The sequence below is a fragment of the Dama dama genome, chromosome 7 (genome assembly GCF_033118175.1).
Source record: "Dama dama isolate Ldn47 chromosome 7, ASM3311817v1, whole genome shotgun sequence".
NCBI classification, from domain to species: Eukaryota; Metazoa; Chordata; class Mammalia; order Artiodactyla; family Cervidae; genus Dama; species Dama dama.
The window spans coordinates 7008646-7024859 of NC_083687.1; the positions used below are offsets into that span (position 1 = coordinate 7008646).

The following is a 16214-nucleotide window of genomic DNA, read 5'->3' on the forward strand; positions in this document are numbered from 1 at the left end:
AGTTTCTCTCCAATGCTGATTTTCTAAGATTTTATCAAAGTTATCACATTTGCTAAGAGAGAAAGGTGAGCTGGACCTAGTTTCAGGTTTCTGGACAAGATTCTCCATATTGGCCTTCAGAATTGAGGACTTCCCTGGCGGCTCAGATGGTAACGAATCTGCCTGCAATGTGGGAGACCTGGGTTCGGTCCCTGGGTGGGGAAGATCTCCTGGAGAAGGAAATGGCAGCCCACTCCAGTATGCTGGCCTGGAGAATTCTATGGACAGAGGAGCCTGATGGGCTGCAGTCCATGGGGTCCTAAAGAGTCGGACGAGTGAGCGACTAACCCTTTCTTTTCAGAACTAACCCAGGAAGATGACCATGCACTGCGTCTGCTGGACCAGCGTGCTCGGTTCAGAGTCAGCCGTGGGATGCAGTGCGTCCCCCAGCCCCGCCCCTCTCAGCCTGTCCTCAAGTGGTCCACAGATGCCAGAAGAAGGGTGACTTTCTCCAGAGATTAAACCTTACAGAAGCGGCAGTTAGCACAGATGGGGAATTCCAAACTGCAGGACCTTCTCCATCCACACAGTGGGGCGGGCCGGTCCTCCAGATGAAGGGGGAAGGTCCACAGGAGGAAGGAGGGGTCTCTTAGAGCCTGCAGGCCGTTGTGACCACTTGACTTTGGTTTCAGTTGGAATGAGCTCAAGAGCCATGGGAGGGTCTGGAATAAAGGAGTGATGTGATATCGCTTATTTGTGAAGGAAATGACTCTGACTTCTGAGTTGAAACTGAAAACTGGACTTTAGGGCGATAAGGGCAAAAGCAGGGAGATGAGACAGGAAATAATCCAGGAATGAGAGGAAGGTGGCTGGCATCAGGATGGTAGGAGTGAGGGGAAGGGAACTGCTTATCTTCTGGGGATATTTTGAAGTTAGAGCCCCTAGGATTTACTGATGCATCAGACATGAGTTTGTGTAAGAGCAGTCAAGGGTGAATCTAGTCATGTAGAGGGATGGGGGCAGAGAAGACTGGGGAAGGGGCGTCAGGAGTTTGCTTTGGGATAGATCAGATTTTTACTTTAGATGTTCAAGCAGAAATTGTTAGTGGATGACTGAACATAAAAGTCTGGCATTCAGAGGGAGTTCTCTTTATGAACTGTCCTTTCTTGTATTTTGGATCCCAATTAATGCAATTCTTGTACATTAAGATAATGAATTCTTTGCTATAGATGTTGTCAATAGTTCTCTTAATTTGGTTTGCAAAAGAGGAGTAAAATTTCCCCACTATTAAGTATTTTGCTGTTTCTTCCAGGGTTTGTTTTTTTTTTTTAAAAGCATTTGATATTCTACGTTCACTGACTTAATATGATTTTCAAGAATTTTTGATTCTTGATTTCATTTTGGGAATTTATTTTGGCTTTTGGGTTGACATGAAGATCCAAATAGCTTTGGCGAATTTGGAGAATGGCTATTCTAACAGACTGAAATTCAAATGGAATATTTGTCTGGGACATGGCATTTAAATTAAACTTTGTCAAAAGAGAAATTAACATATGTAATGTGTGACTTAAAAGGCTAATGTGACTTTTGGCATTGTTGGTAATATATGATGTGAGTATTAAGAAAGACTGCAGTCCTGCTTTTGGAGTGCTGGATTTGGTTAGAGGTACGAAGGAGCTGGGATACACTCAGAAGTGAGTCAGCTCAGAAGACAACCTTGGGAGGGGCAAGGGGGTTACTGAGCTTCAGGTGTAATCCCAGCAAGGAAGCTCGTCTCAAATTCCACAGTCCTCCAGAGTGACGGTAGAGAATAGGAGGAAAGGAACACAAGCAAATAAAAAATAAAATAAAAAGGAACACCAGGCTTGCAGAGTAAGCTTGGCAGGGGCTGGGGGGATAATTAGTAATAGGACCCAGGAGCAAAGCTTTTTATGCTTTTTTTTTCAGACTCTGAACTGAATACGGTACCAATTATGTACTCGGTCATTTAAGAGCTGTGGGGAGCTGGAGGCTGGGTGCTGTGGAGATGGGTGGTCTGGAAAATGGGAGATGTTAGCGTACAATTCAAAGGAATGGCTGTGATGTAGCCTGGGAAAGAGAATGACAAGAAGTGGACTCGTTATGAAGTGTTGGGGACATTCTAGACAGAACACTTTCTACCTGAGCTCTCCCTTCCCCTGGGTCTGTGTTCCTCGCAAAACATGCTCACGGTCACACCACACACACACATCCTCAGGAGTCTCACTGATAAACTCAAATGTAGACCATTTGCCTCAGGTGAAGGATCCAGCGCTTGGGCAGTTTATCTTCCTTTTTCTGACAAAATGGTACATAAAACTCACCTCTTCTATAAAGCTTTCCTAGACAAACCTTAGTGGATTAGCTACTTCTTTTTTTTTCAACACACCCCTTATGTCAACCTCACATATGAATCTTTCCATGTTTATCTCATGCATCCCTTAAATAGATTACAATATATTTTATATATTATAGGTAGTATGTACAATAATAATGATTGTGCATAATCATTATATATGTGAAAGCTATTTGTATATTTAATTAAATTAAGGAATTGTTTGGTGACACATCTAGCACTTGTGATTTATTTTTTAGCATTGTGATTTTAAAGGCCAATTCATGCCTACATCATATCTTCTTTTGATTATAATCTGTCTGAATGCAGAGCTGTTTCCACTATTATTTTTAGACCCGTAGGTAGTGGTGACTAGTTGGACACAATGTTTATATGTTTGCTTGTTTATTTGTTTTTTCGTTCTTCCATTCACATGCTAGGTATTTCATTGAGTGTTCTTCTAGGCTAAGGGAATATAGCAATGAACAAAACAGAAAAAATACCCTGCTGTTTTGAAGCTCACACGCTGGTGGGGAGAGACAGATAATAAATTCACACTTATGAAATAATAAATAAGTAAGCAATATCAGATGGTGGGAAGTACTATGAAAAAAAGCAGCAGCAGAGCAAGAAATGGAATGAGGAACTATTGGTCATTCCCCTTTGAACATAAAGCATAACTATAGAGTTTATAATAATTACTAAAATGGTACCAGTTACCTTTAAAAGTTGTGTGTTCTCCTTTTGAAATAAGCTTAGTATAACTTTAAGTGTAACCTCATTCAGGGAATGAAGTAATTTACCTAAGTTTAATTGAATCTGTGAATCTGAGAACAGAACAGAGCTGTATCTGCAGAGATTATTTGTCAAAGGAAGGCAGTGGTTAGTTCAAGGCAAATTATTATGGGAAAGTGGATCGTGTTGTTTTATGATTATCAGCCATTCCTTTATCTAAGGCAGGGAGAACTAGATTTAGATTAAGTTTCACTTACAGATGTTGCTGCCCACTCCCCACCTTTGGATGTTTTAATGACTTTTCAACTTTTTAAAAAGATGGTACAAAAGCACTATGTATTCAATAGAAATTATACGTTGAATTTTGATCTTTCCCTTGACTGGGTTTTGCCCAACTGTAGGCTAACAGAAGTCTTCTGAGCATGGTTAAATCTTCTGGGCTTAACCATGATGTTGGGTAGGTTAGGTGTATTCAGTGCATTTTCAATTTTAGATATTTTCAACTTAAGATGGTTTTTTCTGGACGTAATCCCATTGTAAGTCAAAGAAGATCTGTATAGTAAATGTAGCTTGCTTTCATTTGAAGTAGAAATTCTGTTTTTTATTCCTCAAAAGCATATAACTTCTTTTTCCTTTATAAGTCAGTTTTATAGAGGTATAGATTATTTACAATAAAATACAAAATACACTCATTTCAAGTCTTGACAAATGTATAGACCTGTCTAATCATTACTCTACTCAAGATTCTAAGTTTCCATTCCTCTAAAATGTTCTCTGTTGCCTCTGCAATCATTTCTCCCTTTCTGCCTTGTATTAAATAGTTCCATTGATTCTATGCCCTTCAGTGTTGGCCACCAACCTACTGAAAATACTTCTGGAAGTAGGTGGATTATAAAAAAACAAGTCTCCATAAATGAAATAGACTTTTCAAGCTCTAAGCTTTCTTCCTGTGACTGTCATTCAATTTATTTATTTATTCTTTAGTCCATAAAAATATTTTTCTAATGTTTGTGCTACTTAGTATTTGAAAACCAATTAAACTGTATTTCCCCCAGAGGCCTTCAGTCAATGGCAGGATCAGCCATCTCTCGCAGGAGCCAGAAACCTAGGCTTCATTCCACAAATTCCACAGCCCTCACTCCCTGTTCCCCACTTTCAGGTTAGACTAAACACCCCTGAGTTGACTCGGGGTCTACCTCTCATCCTCTCCCCTGCAGGAAGCTTCCACTGTGTCCTTATGCATTTCCTGCCCCCTCTCACCTGTCCTCCAAGTAAGCTTTGCAGAGTCTGCCTGTGTGGCCCGCTGGCTGAGCCGCTTGGATAGCGCGCCCACAGTGCTGTGTCCTGGCTCCCATCCGCCCGCGCTGGCCCTGTCTCACAGCCTGCTCCCTCCTAACCCCCTCTTCTCTCCTCTCATGGATGCGGCTCATCTCGCCCACTGCAGGGCGGCTGAAGGGCTCCCTCTGATGCACGGTGCTTCCTTGACTATTCCTTTGAGCCTGTCTCTTTAGGAAGCTTCCCTGGACTGCCTACCCTTCTCCCCCCATAGCATCATGCTTCTTTCTTAGAGCTCAGTGTGTGTGTAATTTTATAGATATTCATGTGATTTATTTATCAGGTCATTTTAGCAATCAGTTAAAGCCTATGAACTCCTTGGGATAGGTGACTATTTTCTATTTACTAATTTCTATAGTCCATATACCTGCAAAGACAGTTTTATGAATATCGTTAGAATGTAGCTGTGTAGAAAATTTAGTTGTGTGTAGACCTGAGTTGCCCAGAAGAATCCACAGCACACATTAAAAGTATATACTTGATTTTGGTTGCCTAGTTACCCTGGCTGGGTATCTAAGAGACTCTACTGGAAATTTGGGAAACACTGAAGAAAGTTATGTAATAGCGTAAAATTTAAATCACATTCTTTTTTACATTTAAAAGTGGGAGTGACATCCAAAGAGATTTCTCTAGATTTCATTCTCATTTTTAAGTTTAGAGTATTTAAAGGGAACCAATGACTATCCTCATTACTGAAACAAAATTATGCATTTAGATTGGCAGAATATTTTATGCTATGATTAGAACTGGGCTCAGAAGAAATTGTGACCCTTGCACAATGATTTTATTTCTTAATTTCCTTTTCAAAGCTATACATCTTTCCTGGAGCATCAGAACTCTGAATCATGGAAGAAAGTAAATTGATTCTGTATTCTTCAACCCTGCAATTTGGCAGCAAGAATATTTTTTCCTAAAAAATGACTCATTTACAAAGAGACTTTGTGTGAACGTGGAAAAGACTTTCATACTCGCAGAAATCTTACAGTTGGGGGAAGGGTGGGTATTTGGACCTGCTAAAATTGCAAAAGGGCAAAATTAATGTTGAGTAGTATTAATTGGTCTATGATAATGTGAAAGTTGCAGTTCTACAAGAAAACACAGGAACACCTATATTCCCAAAAAGAAAAACTCAGTAGCCTATATGAAAAGCTTATCATTTGTCCTATTTCAGGGCTTTTTTTTTTTTTTTGGTTTTAATGTACCCTGCTATGAGTCAAGCAATGTTTTATTTCTTGCTCCTCTTGGAAAGTGTTCTATGTTGTAATATTCCTCCCTGTTAACCTTTATTTTCCTGATCTTTAGTCCAAAATTTGTTTTACTGAATTTCATCCAACTTCTCCTGGTGATTTGCCTTGGGATCCCCCAGCTCGGATGTGGTTTTGGTTTTTCTTTATTTTGTTGCTAATCATGTTTCCTCTAGCGCTAAAATAATCCTTGAGCTTCTTGATACAATTAAGTTTTCAAGAATGCATCTTGTATGTTAGGAAAACAGCAGTCAGCTGGTTCTTATATAGTGGGAAGCATTGATTATTCCCATGCTGCAGTTTTTCTAAAGACAAAGCAAACAGGCCCCTCGAGACACACAGGACCTTTTTACACGTTCAGCATTGGATCTGTACATGTGCTGAAGAAAGCTTAAGTCATGATGTGATGCCCAGCGTGTCATTCCTCATGCTCTGATGGTGGCCCTTAAGGCTAAAGAATAAGGTTCTGCAGAAGCAATCTATGGCTTTGTACATAGTCATTGAGTCTAAAGAAAAGGAAGAAGCTCACCTTTACTGAGATTCTAACACCTGTCAGACATTTTCACCTGTGAGTCCATTGATTTACTGTTATTCCGGTTTATGGTCAGAAGCTGAGGCTTAGCTCTGTAAAATGGCTTAGCTGGAGTCCCGCAGAAAGTCAAGGGAGGAGCAAAAATTCAGCCCCAGGTCTTTTCCAGTTTTAAAATTCATTGTCTTTCCACTTCACTGTGTTGCCTCCCAAGACTTGGGGATGTGATGAGTGTGCCTGAGGTCACATTATGAGTCAGAGGTGAGCTGGGAACACTGTCTGGGGTATCTCCACATTGCCTTAATCCATTAAAATGTAACACAATCACTTACTCCTTCCTCAGAGGGGAGAGATGCCATGGCAGCTTTTGATCTACTAAAGATTAACTTTCTGAAAAAAGTAATAAAGTTCATATGACATTTGACTTAACTTTTGAAAAAAAAAATGTGAAAGCAAAATTTCATTAAATGAGAACCATTGCTGATGACCAATCATTTTGATACATAGTCAATTTCCATGGTGACTTTCTTTTGAGGAATTTTATTAACACTTCTTTCCTCTGGGTCCTCAGAATTCTAAGCAATTTAAAACAAATCTGGGGACTTCCCTGATGATCCAGTAGTTAAGACTCCGTGCTTCTACTGCAGGGGACATGTGCTCAATCCCTGGTTGAGGTAACTAGGACCTTTCATGCTGTGCAGTCAATGATTAATAATAATAATAATACCAGCACATCCTAGGCAAGCAATAAATGCTAGCTATTAAAAATAAAGCAATAAAAATATGATCAAACTAGTCTGGCACATGGAATTCTGAATCTGATTAATTGTTCTAGAATCCTAGGACTGGATGTGTCACGAAGCATTTTCTGATGAGAAGGTATTTCTACCTACTTGGGCTAGTATGTCACTTTTGGCAATTTCTCAGTTTCATCATTTGCAAATGGGGATAATCTAGAACTGACCTTAAAAGGTGGCTGTAAGGATTAAGGAGATTAACATATATGAACATATTTATAGTTCATATATATATATATATATGAACTATATTTGTTGATTAATACTGTATAAATTATTGGTACTATTATTTTTTCCAATAATAGGAGCATGTTGTAAGTCATGTCACTCTCTCCGGATGGTGCACGCAGGGTTTTGAAGGATGTAAAGAGCATCTTGAGTGTTGGCATTTTTAATGGACCTGGTTCTGTGTAGGCACGTACTAGCAGTGGCAGCTGAAAAGCAATTCCAGGCCCATCTGATTCCAAAGGTGGAGAGAAGGAAATTCAGTGATGACTGGAGTGGCAGAGATCCCAGGATGAACAAGCTGCGTCCATGGCTTTTCTTTTTCCTCCCTGATCTTGAGAGCATGAACCACGTGATATTACTAATAGTTTCAATTCCAGAAGCTGCTAAAGCAAACATGGTTCCTTGGGAAAAGAGATTTTTTTACACTTGCATTCTGTGTGGATGACTTGGAGGTGAATTTTTCCAACATTTGATTGACAAAATATGTAGCAGATGCTCTGTTCAATGATATATAGAAATAAATGATTCTTTGTCTTTCATCTCAAGGGGGCAAAATCCAGTGACATGGAGACAGTGCCATCCTAGAGAGCAGATGGTGGGTTTGGAAATTGCAGGTTGCTTTGTATGGAGTTTGAAGAGGTTAGTTTTGAGACTTGTTCATGGGCTGGAGTAAAATGTTTAAGGAGGGGGCCAGTGGACTCAAGAGAAATATGTTTAAGGAATACTGGAGAAGACATAATGATACATTTTCTGAACCAGCAAACGGGGAAAGATTGATGGTTGATGATAGAAATCATAGTCACCCCCATTCTGGGAGTAGCTGAGAGCATTTTACAAAATGAGAACTGCAAGTGTATATAAAAGGAGAAAAATAATAATCTGCGACTGATCTTTCTGAGGCCCTGTTATTGTTGCTATTATTGTTATTAGAGTTAGCAAAGGATAGTAAAAGGAATATTTGAAATTGGAATGGAAAAGCAGGGAATTCTGATGTCTCTAAAAATTGCAGCTGAAAATGTACTGACACGTGACTGAGTGGATACAAAGATCCATGCAGACATTCATGAATAGCCATGTGGGAATGGCGCTTTTGGGTTTAAGAATGAGGGTGTTATTGGAGACATTAATGAGATTTGTGCTAATAGTTATTGGCAATAGAAAACTGTGCCTGAACAGTAAGGTCTGAGAAAGATGGGATGTGAATAAAGAGGGAATGTTTGTAGATGCCAGGTGGTCCAAGTCAACCCGACGCTGATCCTGGGAAACTTGGACAAGTGTTGAGGGTCTGAAGTTTGTTTTGGAGTTTAGTGACCACGCAGGGAATGAAGATTGAATAGTCTGCATCTGTCTGAAAAAGTTGTGTTTTACCAAGTTTCCAAATTCTGGAAGGATGTGTGGGACACAATGGATTTGAAAGTGACCTTAGCAGACAGCTCAGCCTTGGGAGGTGGCGGGACACATCATAGCCATGTTTGTGGGGTGAACTTTCTAAATAGGCAACCCAAAGTCTGTTATAGACTTATCCTGAAGAATAGCATTCATCCAGTTATAATTTATTGCAGATGACCATAATCTGGTTTTTCCAGTGGTCATGTATGAATGTGAGAGTTGGACTATAAAGAAAGCTGAGCACCGAAGAATTGATGCTTTTGAACTGTGGTGTTGGAGAAGACTCTTGAGTCCCTTGGACTGCAAGGAGATCCAACCAGTCCATCCTAAAGGAGATCAGTCCTGGGTGTTCATTGGAAGGACTGATGTTGAAGCTGAAACTCCAATACTTTGGCCACCTAATGCAAAGAACTGACTCATTTGAAAAGACCCTGATGCTGGGAAAGATTGAGGGCAGGAGAAGAAGGGGACAGCAGAGGGTGAGATGGTTGGATGGCATCACCGACTCGATGGACATGGGTTTGGGTGGACACAGGGAGTTGGTGATGGACAGGGAGGCCTGGCGTGCTGTGGTTCATGGGATCACAAAGAGTCAGACATGACTGAGCAACTGAACTGAACTGATACTCAGGTAGTTTTAAAATGTGTCACATTTGTTTAATCCTCCAATCCTAGATGGTTTTCTTTTGAATACATTAAATGTGTTTCTAATGTGCAGAAGATTTCTCCAGGAACTCTGAACATTGACTCTGCATTTCCCTCTCAAAGCCTTCCTTTGCAGTGAAGCATTTGTTGATAATTTTATTGAGCTAGAGATATTTAATACTGTTTTCCTAAAGACTGGACGGTGTGCATTCCTTATTAAGCATTTGTCCCTTTGTAGTTGTGGTTTCTTAAACTTCTTAAACAGTCATGAAGTGAAGTTGTAGGTGTGGGAAATGTGAGAAAGAGTGAATTCTGAAATGGAAAGCTGGGAATTCCCTGGAGGTCCAGTGGTTAAGACTCTGTGCTTCTACTATAAGGAACACGGGTTTGATCCCTGGTCGAGGAACTAAGATTTCGCATGCTGCGTGGGAAACCAAAAAGAAAATCGAAATGGAGGGCTGCCCTTTGTGAATATGATGAAATAATTATTTCTTGTTTCCTTCTCTTCAGGGATATCAGGGAATAGCAGGATCACCAGGTGTTCCAGGATCCCCGGGAATACAAGTACGTGGTCTGTGTATTCATATTTTAGAAGTACTGTTTCTAGTGAACCAAAGAACATAACTAACAGAATTTTATTTTGTGGTTAATTTAGGGAGCACAAGGACTGCCAGGTTACAAAGGAGAACCTGGAAGAGATGGAGAAAAGGTAAATACACACAAACAAGGGCATATCTGGTTGTTTCAGTCACTCAAAGACAAAGGCTGTTACCTGTGAGGACCCCCATTCAATGGTCTTCATCCTGGTGAATTCCAAGATTTTGGCTCAGAAACGTCAGGGACCATTGGCTGATCAAGCACACAGGAGGCGTTTATCACCAGAACAAAGTGGTTGTCCCTAGATACCACTGCAGATGGTGCGGGTATTTGCCTTGCCCTGGTACTGTGTTCTCTGTCTGTGGTTAAGCTCCACAGGGAGCTGCCTTCTTAGAGAGAAGAGAATTATATGAATGCAGTCTGTTCCCACGTTAGTCACCTATAGTCATTCATCCATCTCTATAATAGAAACCCATTTTAATCTTACTGGGTGGACTTCTTTCTCCTGTAGGGATTCTGTGGGTGCAGACATTTGTCTGACTTTCCTTTTCTACAGCTCTAAGATTTGCTATGTTTATTTATTTATTTTTTTGTTGAGAGTGTTTTTTTTTTTTTTTCTTAAATTTTAGGTGCTTGGGGGTATTTATTCATTCTTTTTTTTTTTTTTTTTTAAATTGGAAGAGCTATGTTCTTCAAGTTTGTTCAATATTTTAGTACCTCCCAAAGGATCCAGTCCTGGATCCAGGACACTGTTGCATGTCTAAGATGGCCATTTGGATTTGCTCAGATCCCCAAGATGATTTGTTGGCTTAATTCCTAAAGCACAATCTTATTTCTGCGTTCTTTGAAGGCTCTTCTGCTGTTTGCGCCTGATGAAAACTTGTGCTTAATTTTCTAGCTACAATCCTTGCAAAATGATTGTCTTTTAAAAACAGTGTGCATGGCATTCACACCTGAGAAACACTGATCTGGACTCCATCCATTTTATATTTTTGTGGTTGTTCATACTGGTTATAGGAAATTGTAGCTGCTCAAGTTCTATCTCTGGATGGACCCCCTGGCAGATCTCATGATGGGGGTGCTGCTTTCAAGCTGTTTAATCTTGGCTTGTGATTTGATGTCTTTGAATCTTATTTTGTTTGTTGAATCAATGGGGATTTCTTTATAGGTTTATATCACAAAATAAGTGTGATAACATATGAAAAATACTTAGTGTGGTCCCTGGTACAGGATTTTCCTTAAATAAATGTTTGTTGTTTTATTGTTCTGTTCTGTTTACCAAGGAATGAGATTGTGGTTGGGTTGTTGCGTGAGGGTGACTGACATGTGTCCTGGGCAGGAAGTTTTAGGGCAAACAGGACAGTTAGTGACTGAAAATCATACAGAGAAGGTGGAATTGGTCAGGGGAGCTCTGTAACGTCGGGGGAGCCAGGGAAGACAGAGCAACAACAGCAGTTGATAGAATTCTGGCAGAAATGGTACAAAAATCTTCTTGCCTCTCAAGGGACCTTGGCCTCTGTGAATGTTTTTAGCCACTGGCAATTTCTGCCTATTTTAAATGATGAAGGTGCATATTAGGAGGTGATGGAGAGCAGGCCAGGCCCACAGGTATGGAGATGTTTTATATTTGTATGCTCTGGGCTATCATGAGAGACCCCCAACTCCTCTACGAGAATGAGGGATCCCACTGGGAAGCTGCAGCTATTTGTTATGAGACCACGTGCCGGTCCCCTCACTCTGTTCTAGTCTACAGGATCATTGCTGTTTCTTTAATGTGTTCACAAGTAGCCTGATTCAGGCATGGGGTGAATATATAAAAGTATGCATGCATGAATAAATGTATTCAGGAATGGATAAATGAATATATTTATTTAAATATTTTTGTGTTGACGGGTTTAAATGGTGGATTTTTATTCATTCACCACAAAAGAATTGGAGTAAAACACCTTATTTAAACATAAAGAACAGTAATCTACAAAAACAAACAGACCCACAGACACAGGGAACTTGTGGTTGTCAAGGGGGGAGGAAGGATGGAGGAGGGAGAGAGTGGGAGGCTGGGGTTAGCAAGTGCAAGCCCTTATAATAAGAGGAATAAATAACAACGTCCTACTGTATGGCACAGGGAGCTATATTTAATATCTGCTGATAAACCGTAATGGAAAAATAGGAAAAATATAAATATATATACACACACATACATATATGTATTTACGCATGATATATAGCAGCATCAGTTTGCTGTTTACCAGAAACTAACACAACATTGCAAATCCACTATACTCCAATAAAATAAAAATTAGGGGAAAAAAGAACACTGATTCTATTAGTTGCCTCTTAAACTACCTGCTCTATCATTTTGAGTCATTATATTATCTTTAAAATAAAAGTGAGTGACTCTCACAAAGCCATATATTCTAATGAAGAAGACAAAATGAATAAGATGTATGTTTATATAAATTTCTCTGTTTTCAGCCTAATAGTGATTTTGTTCAGTGTTGTTTTCTAAAGGTCATTGTTTGGACGTCAACTCTGGTGGACGTTAACTATGGGCCTAAAATCCCTATGCGTTGCCCCTAACTTCCCTCCTGACGTCTCATGTGGCTCTGAGAATTTCTTGACTTGAGAGCTACAATAATTTAGTGAGTTAAAGGTTTTTCCTTGGTTCTTTCTCCAGAATGTTCAGCAGAGGGAAGGTTGAAAACATACCCTGGGGATGGCCTTGACTTGTGGTCGATCAGGGCATTTTTTCCAGGCATCACCCATGGCCTTCAGGGGATTGTTCCACATGTACTGTTCTCTACAGGATATTTTCCCAGAATAATTTCCATTTTGTGGATTTCCACTGAAAACTCCCATGGGAGTTTCCACTTAAGATAATTAAAATTATATGCACTTTCTTGCTGACTGTAACATTTGTTCCTCACGTATCAGACAAGAGAATGTATATAGATTTTGTATGGTTTCTTTTTCCTTGAATTTACAAAATTAAGAGGACATCTTATCTACCAAATGGTCTTCAGCTGATGACTTTCAATCCAAAGCTATTCTTTGGTCTCTAAGAAATACTTTAACTACTTCAAAGCACTTCCCCAACCTTAAGGAAGACTAATATATTTAAATCATGTGGAGAAATATATTTTGTTAAAGCACATTAAGCTGGGTTGATTAACTGATGTATATTTATGGGTTTTCTAATTGACTATGAAACTTTGCATGGAAAATGCAATTCTGGAGACAGAGGAAGCATTAATAATTTTTTTTAAACTAGCCAGACTTTGTTCAAATTCATCATTTGGTTTTTCAGGGTTTAAGAGAAAATATATCTTAATTCTAACTAAGGTTATCTTTATGGAACCAATTATATACATTGTATTTAGTACCTTCATTAGAGCGTCAGACACTTGAATTGTCCTTTCAGCATCTCCCTGTCCAGTTGCTCTCAGCATCACATCAGGGCATCATGTGATGAGCGAGCCTTTCTTAGATGAATAAGCCTCATTATCTAAGCTTTGAAAGGCAATGATATCTATTACACAATCAAGGAATTCCAATATATATATGTTGAGAATAGTAATAAAGGACCAAGCAGAAAGGGTTATTAGGGAATAATATTTTAAAATTCAGCATTCCAGTGGCTTTACTTCTTCATCTCTCACCTCTAGCACTGTTCCTGAGGATAAAAAAAAATTGTTTTTTACAAAATTGAAATGAAGACAATAGTGACATAGGAGGGAGAAATAGAACTGGCTTAGGAAGGGGCCACTTTTTCCTTCTTTCTTCTTCATTTTCCTTCTTTCTTAAATAGGGAGAGTAATCTGCCCATGTAGATTTCTTTTTCTTTCTTTTTTTTTTTTATTTATTTTTATTATTATTATTATTTTTTTTTTCCAGTGGGTTTTGTCATACATTGATATGAATCAGCCATGGATTTACACGTATTCCCCATCCCGATCCCCCCTCCCACCTCCCTCTCCACCCGATTCCTCTGGGTCTTCCCAGTGCACCAGGCCGGAGCACTTGTCTCGTGCATCCCACCTGGGCTGGTGATCTGTTTCACCATAGATAGTATACATGCTGTTCTTTTGAAATATCCCACCCTCACATTCTCCCACAAAGTTCAAAAGTCTGTTCTGTATTTCTGTGTCTCTTTTTCTGTTCTGCATATAGGGTTATCGTTATCACCTTTCTAAATTCCATATACATGTGTCAGTATGCTGTAATGTTCTTTATCTTTCTGGCTTACTTCACTCTGTATAATGGGCTCCAGCTTCATCCATCTCATTAGGACTGGTTCAAATGAATTCTTTTTAATGGCTGAGTAATATTCCATGGTGTATATGTACCACAGCTTCCTTATCCATTCATCTGCTGATGGGCATCTAGGTTGCTTCCATGTCCTGGCTATTATAAACAGTGCTGCGATGAACATTGGGGTGCACGTGTCTCTTTCAGATCTGGTTTCCTCAGTGTGTATGCCCAGAAGTGGGATTGCTGGGTCATATGGCAGTTCTATTTCCAGTTTTTTAAGAAATCTCCACACTGTTTTCCATAGCGGCTGTACTAGTTTGCATTCCCACCAACAGTGTAAGAGGGTTCCCTTTTCTCCACACCCTCTCCAGCATTTATTGCTTGTAGACTTTTGGATAGCAGCCATCCTGACTGGCGTGTAATGGTACCTCATTGTGGTTTTGATTTGCATTTCTCTAATAATGAGTGATGTTGAGCATCTTTTCATGTGTTTGTTAGCCATCTGTATGTCTTCTTTGGAGAAATGTCTGTTTAGTTCTTTGGCCCATTTTTTTGTTTTTTTTTGTTTTTAAGACTTAAAACATCCACTTTATTTATTTATTTATTTTTTCAATAGAAATTCTTTTTTTTTTTTTCTTTTTTTCTTTTTTAATTTTTATTATTATTATTTTTTTTTCCCAGTGGGTTTTGTCATACATTGATATGAATCAGCCATGGATTTACATGTATTCCCAATCCCGATCCCCCCTCCCACCTCCCTCTCCACCCGATTCCTCTGGGTCTTCCCAGTGCACCAGGCCCGAGCACTTGTCTCGTGCATCCCACCTGGGCTGGTGATCTGTTTCACCATAGATAGTATACATGCTGTTCTTTTCAAATATCCCACCCTCACATTCTCCCACAAAGTTCAAAAGTCTGTTCTGTGTTTCTGTGTCTCTTTTTCTGTTCTGCATATAGGGTTATCGTTATCACCTTTCTAAATTCCATATACATGTGTCAGTATGCTGTAATGTTCTTTATCTTTCTGGCTTACTTCACTCTGTATAAGGGGCTCCAGCTTCATCCATCTCATTAGGACTGGTTCAAATGAATTCTTTTTCATGGCTGAGTAATATTCCATGGTGTATATGTACCACAGCTTCCTTATCCATTCATCTGCTGATGGGCATCTAGGTTGCTTCCATGTCCTGGCTATTATAAACAGTGCTGTGATGAACATTGGGGTGCACGTGTCTCTTTCAGATCTGGTTTCCTCAGTGTGTATGCCCAGAAGTGGGATTGCTGGGTCATATGGCAGTTCTATTTCCAGTTTTTTAAGAAATCTCCACACTGTTTTCCATAGCGGCTGTACTAGTTTGCATTCCCACCAACAGTGTAAGAGGGTTCCCTTTTCTCCACACCCTCTCCAGCATTTATTGCTTGTAGACTTTTGGATAGCAGCCATCCTGACTGGCGTGTAATGGTACCTCATTGTGGTTTTGATTTGCATTTCTCTAATAATGAGTGATGTTGAGCATCTTTTCATGTGTTTGTTAGCCATCTGTATGTCTTCTTTGGAGAAATGTCTGTTTAGTTCTTTGGCCCATTTTTTGATTGGGTCATTTATTTTTCTGGAATTGAGCTGCAGGAGTTGCTTGTATATTTTTGAGATTAATCCTTTGTCTGTTTCTTCATTTGCTATTATTTTCTCCCAATCTGAGGGCTGTCTTTTCACCTTACTTATAGTTTCCTTTGTAGTGCAAAAGCTTTTAAGTTTCATTAGGTCCCATTTGTTTAGTTTTGCTTTTATTTCCAATATTCTGGGAGGTGGGTCATAGAGGATCTTGCTTTGATTTATGTCGGAGAGTGTTTTGCCTATGTTCTCCTCTAGGAGTTTTATAGTTTCTGGTCTTACATTTAGATCTTTAATCCATTTTGAGTTTATTTTTGTGTATGGTGTTAGAAAGTGTTCTAGTTTCATTCTTTTACAAGTGGTTGACCAGTTTTCCCAGCACCACTTGTTAAAGAGGTTGTCTTTTTTCCATTGTATATCCTTGCCTCCTTTGTCAAAGATAAGGTGTCCATAGGTTCGTGGATTTATCTCTGGGCTTTCTATTCTGTTCCATTGATCTATATTTCTGTCTTTGTGCCAG

At 39.5% G+C, this 16214-nt stretch overlaps 1 protein-coding gene across 1 annotated transcript in view; it reads left to right on the plus strand.

The window, feature by feature from the left end:
* The window catches only part of COL21A1 (collagen type XXI alpha 1 chain), a 264373-nt gene that overhangs the window by 154862 nt on the left and 93297 nt on the right, over positions 1-16214 (plus strand). Inside the window, exons 11-12 of the mRNA XM_061146356.1 lie at positions 9745-9798; positions 9890-9943. Coding sequence (XP_061002339.1) covers positions 9745-9798; positions 9890-9943 — 108 coding nt within the window. The remainder of the gene's footprint in view (positions 1-9744; positions 9799-9889; positions 9944-16214) is intronic.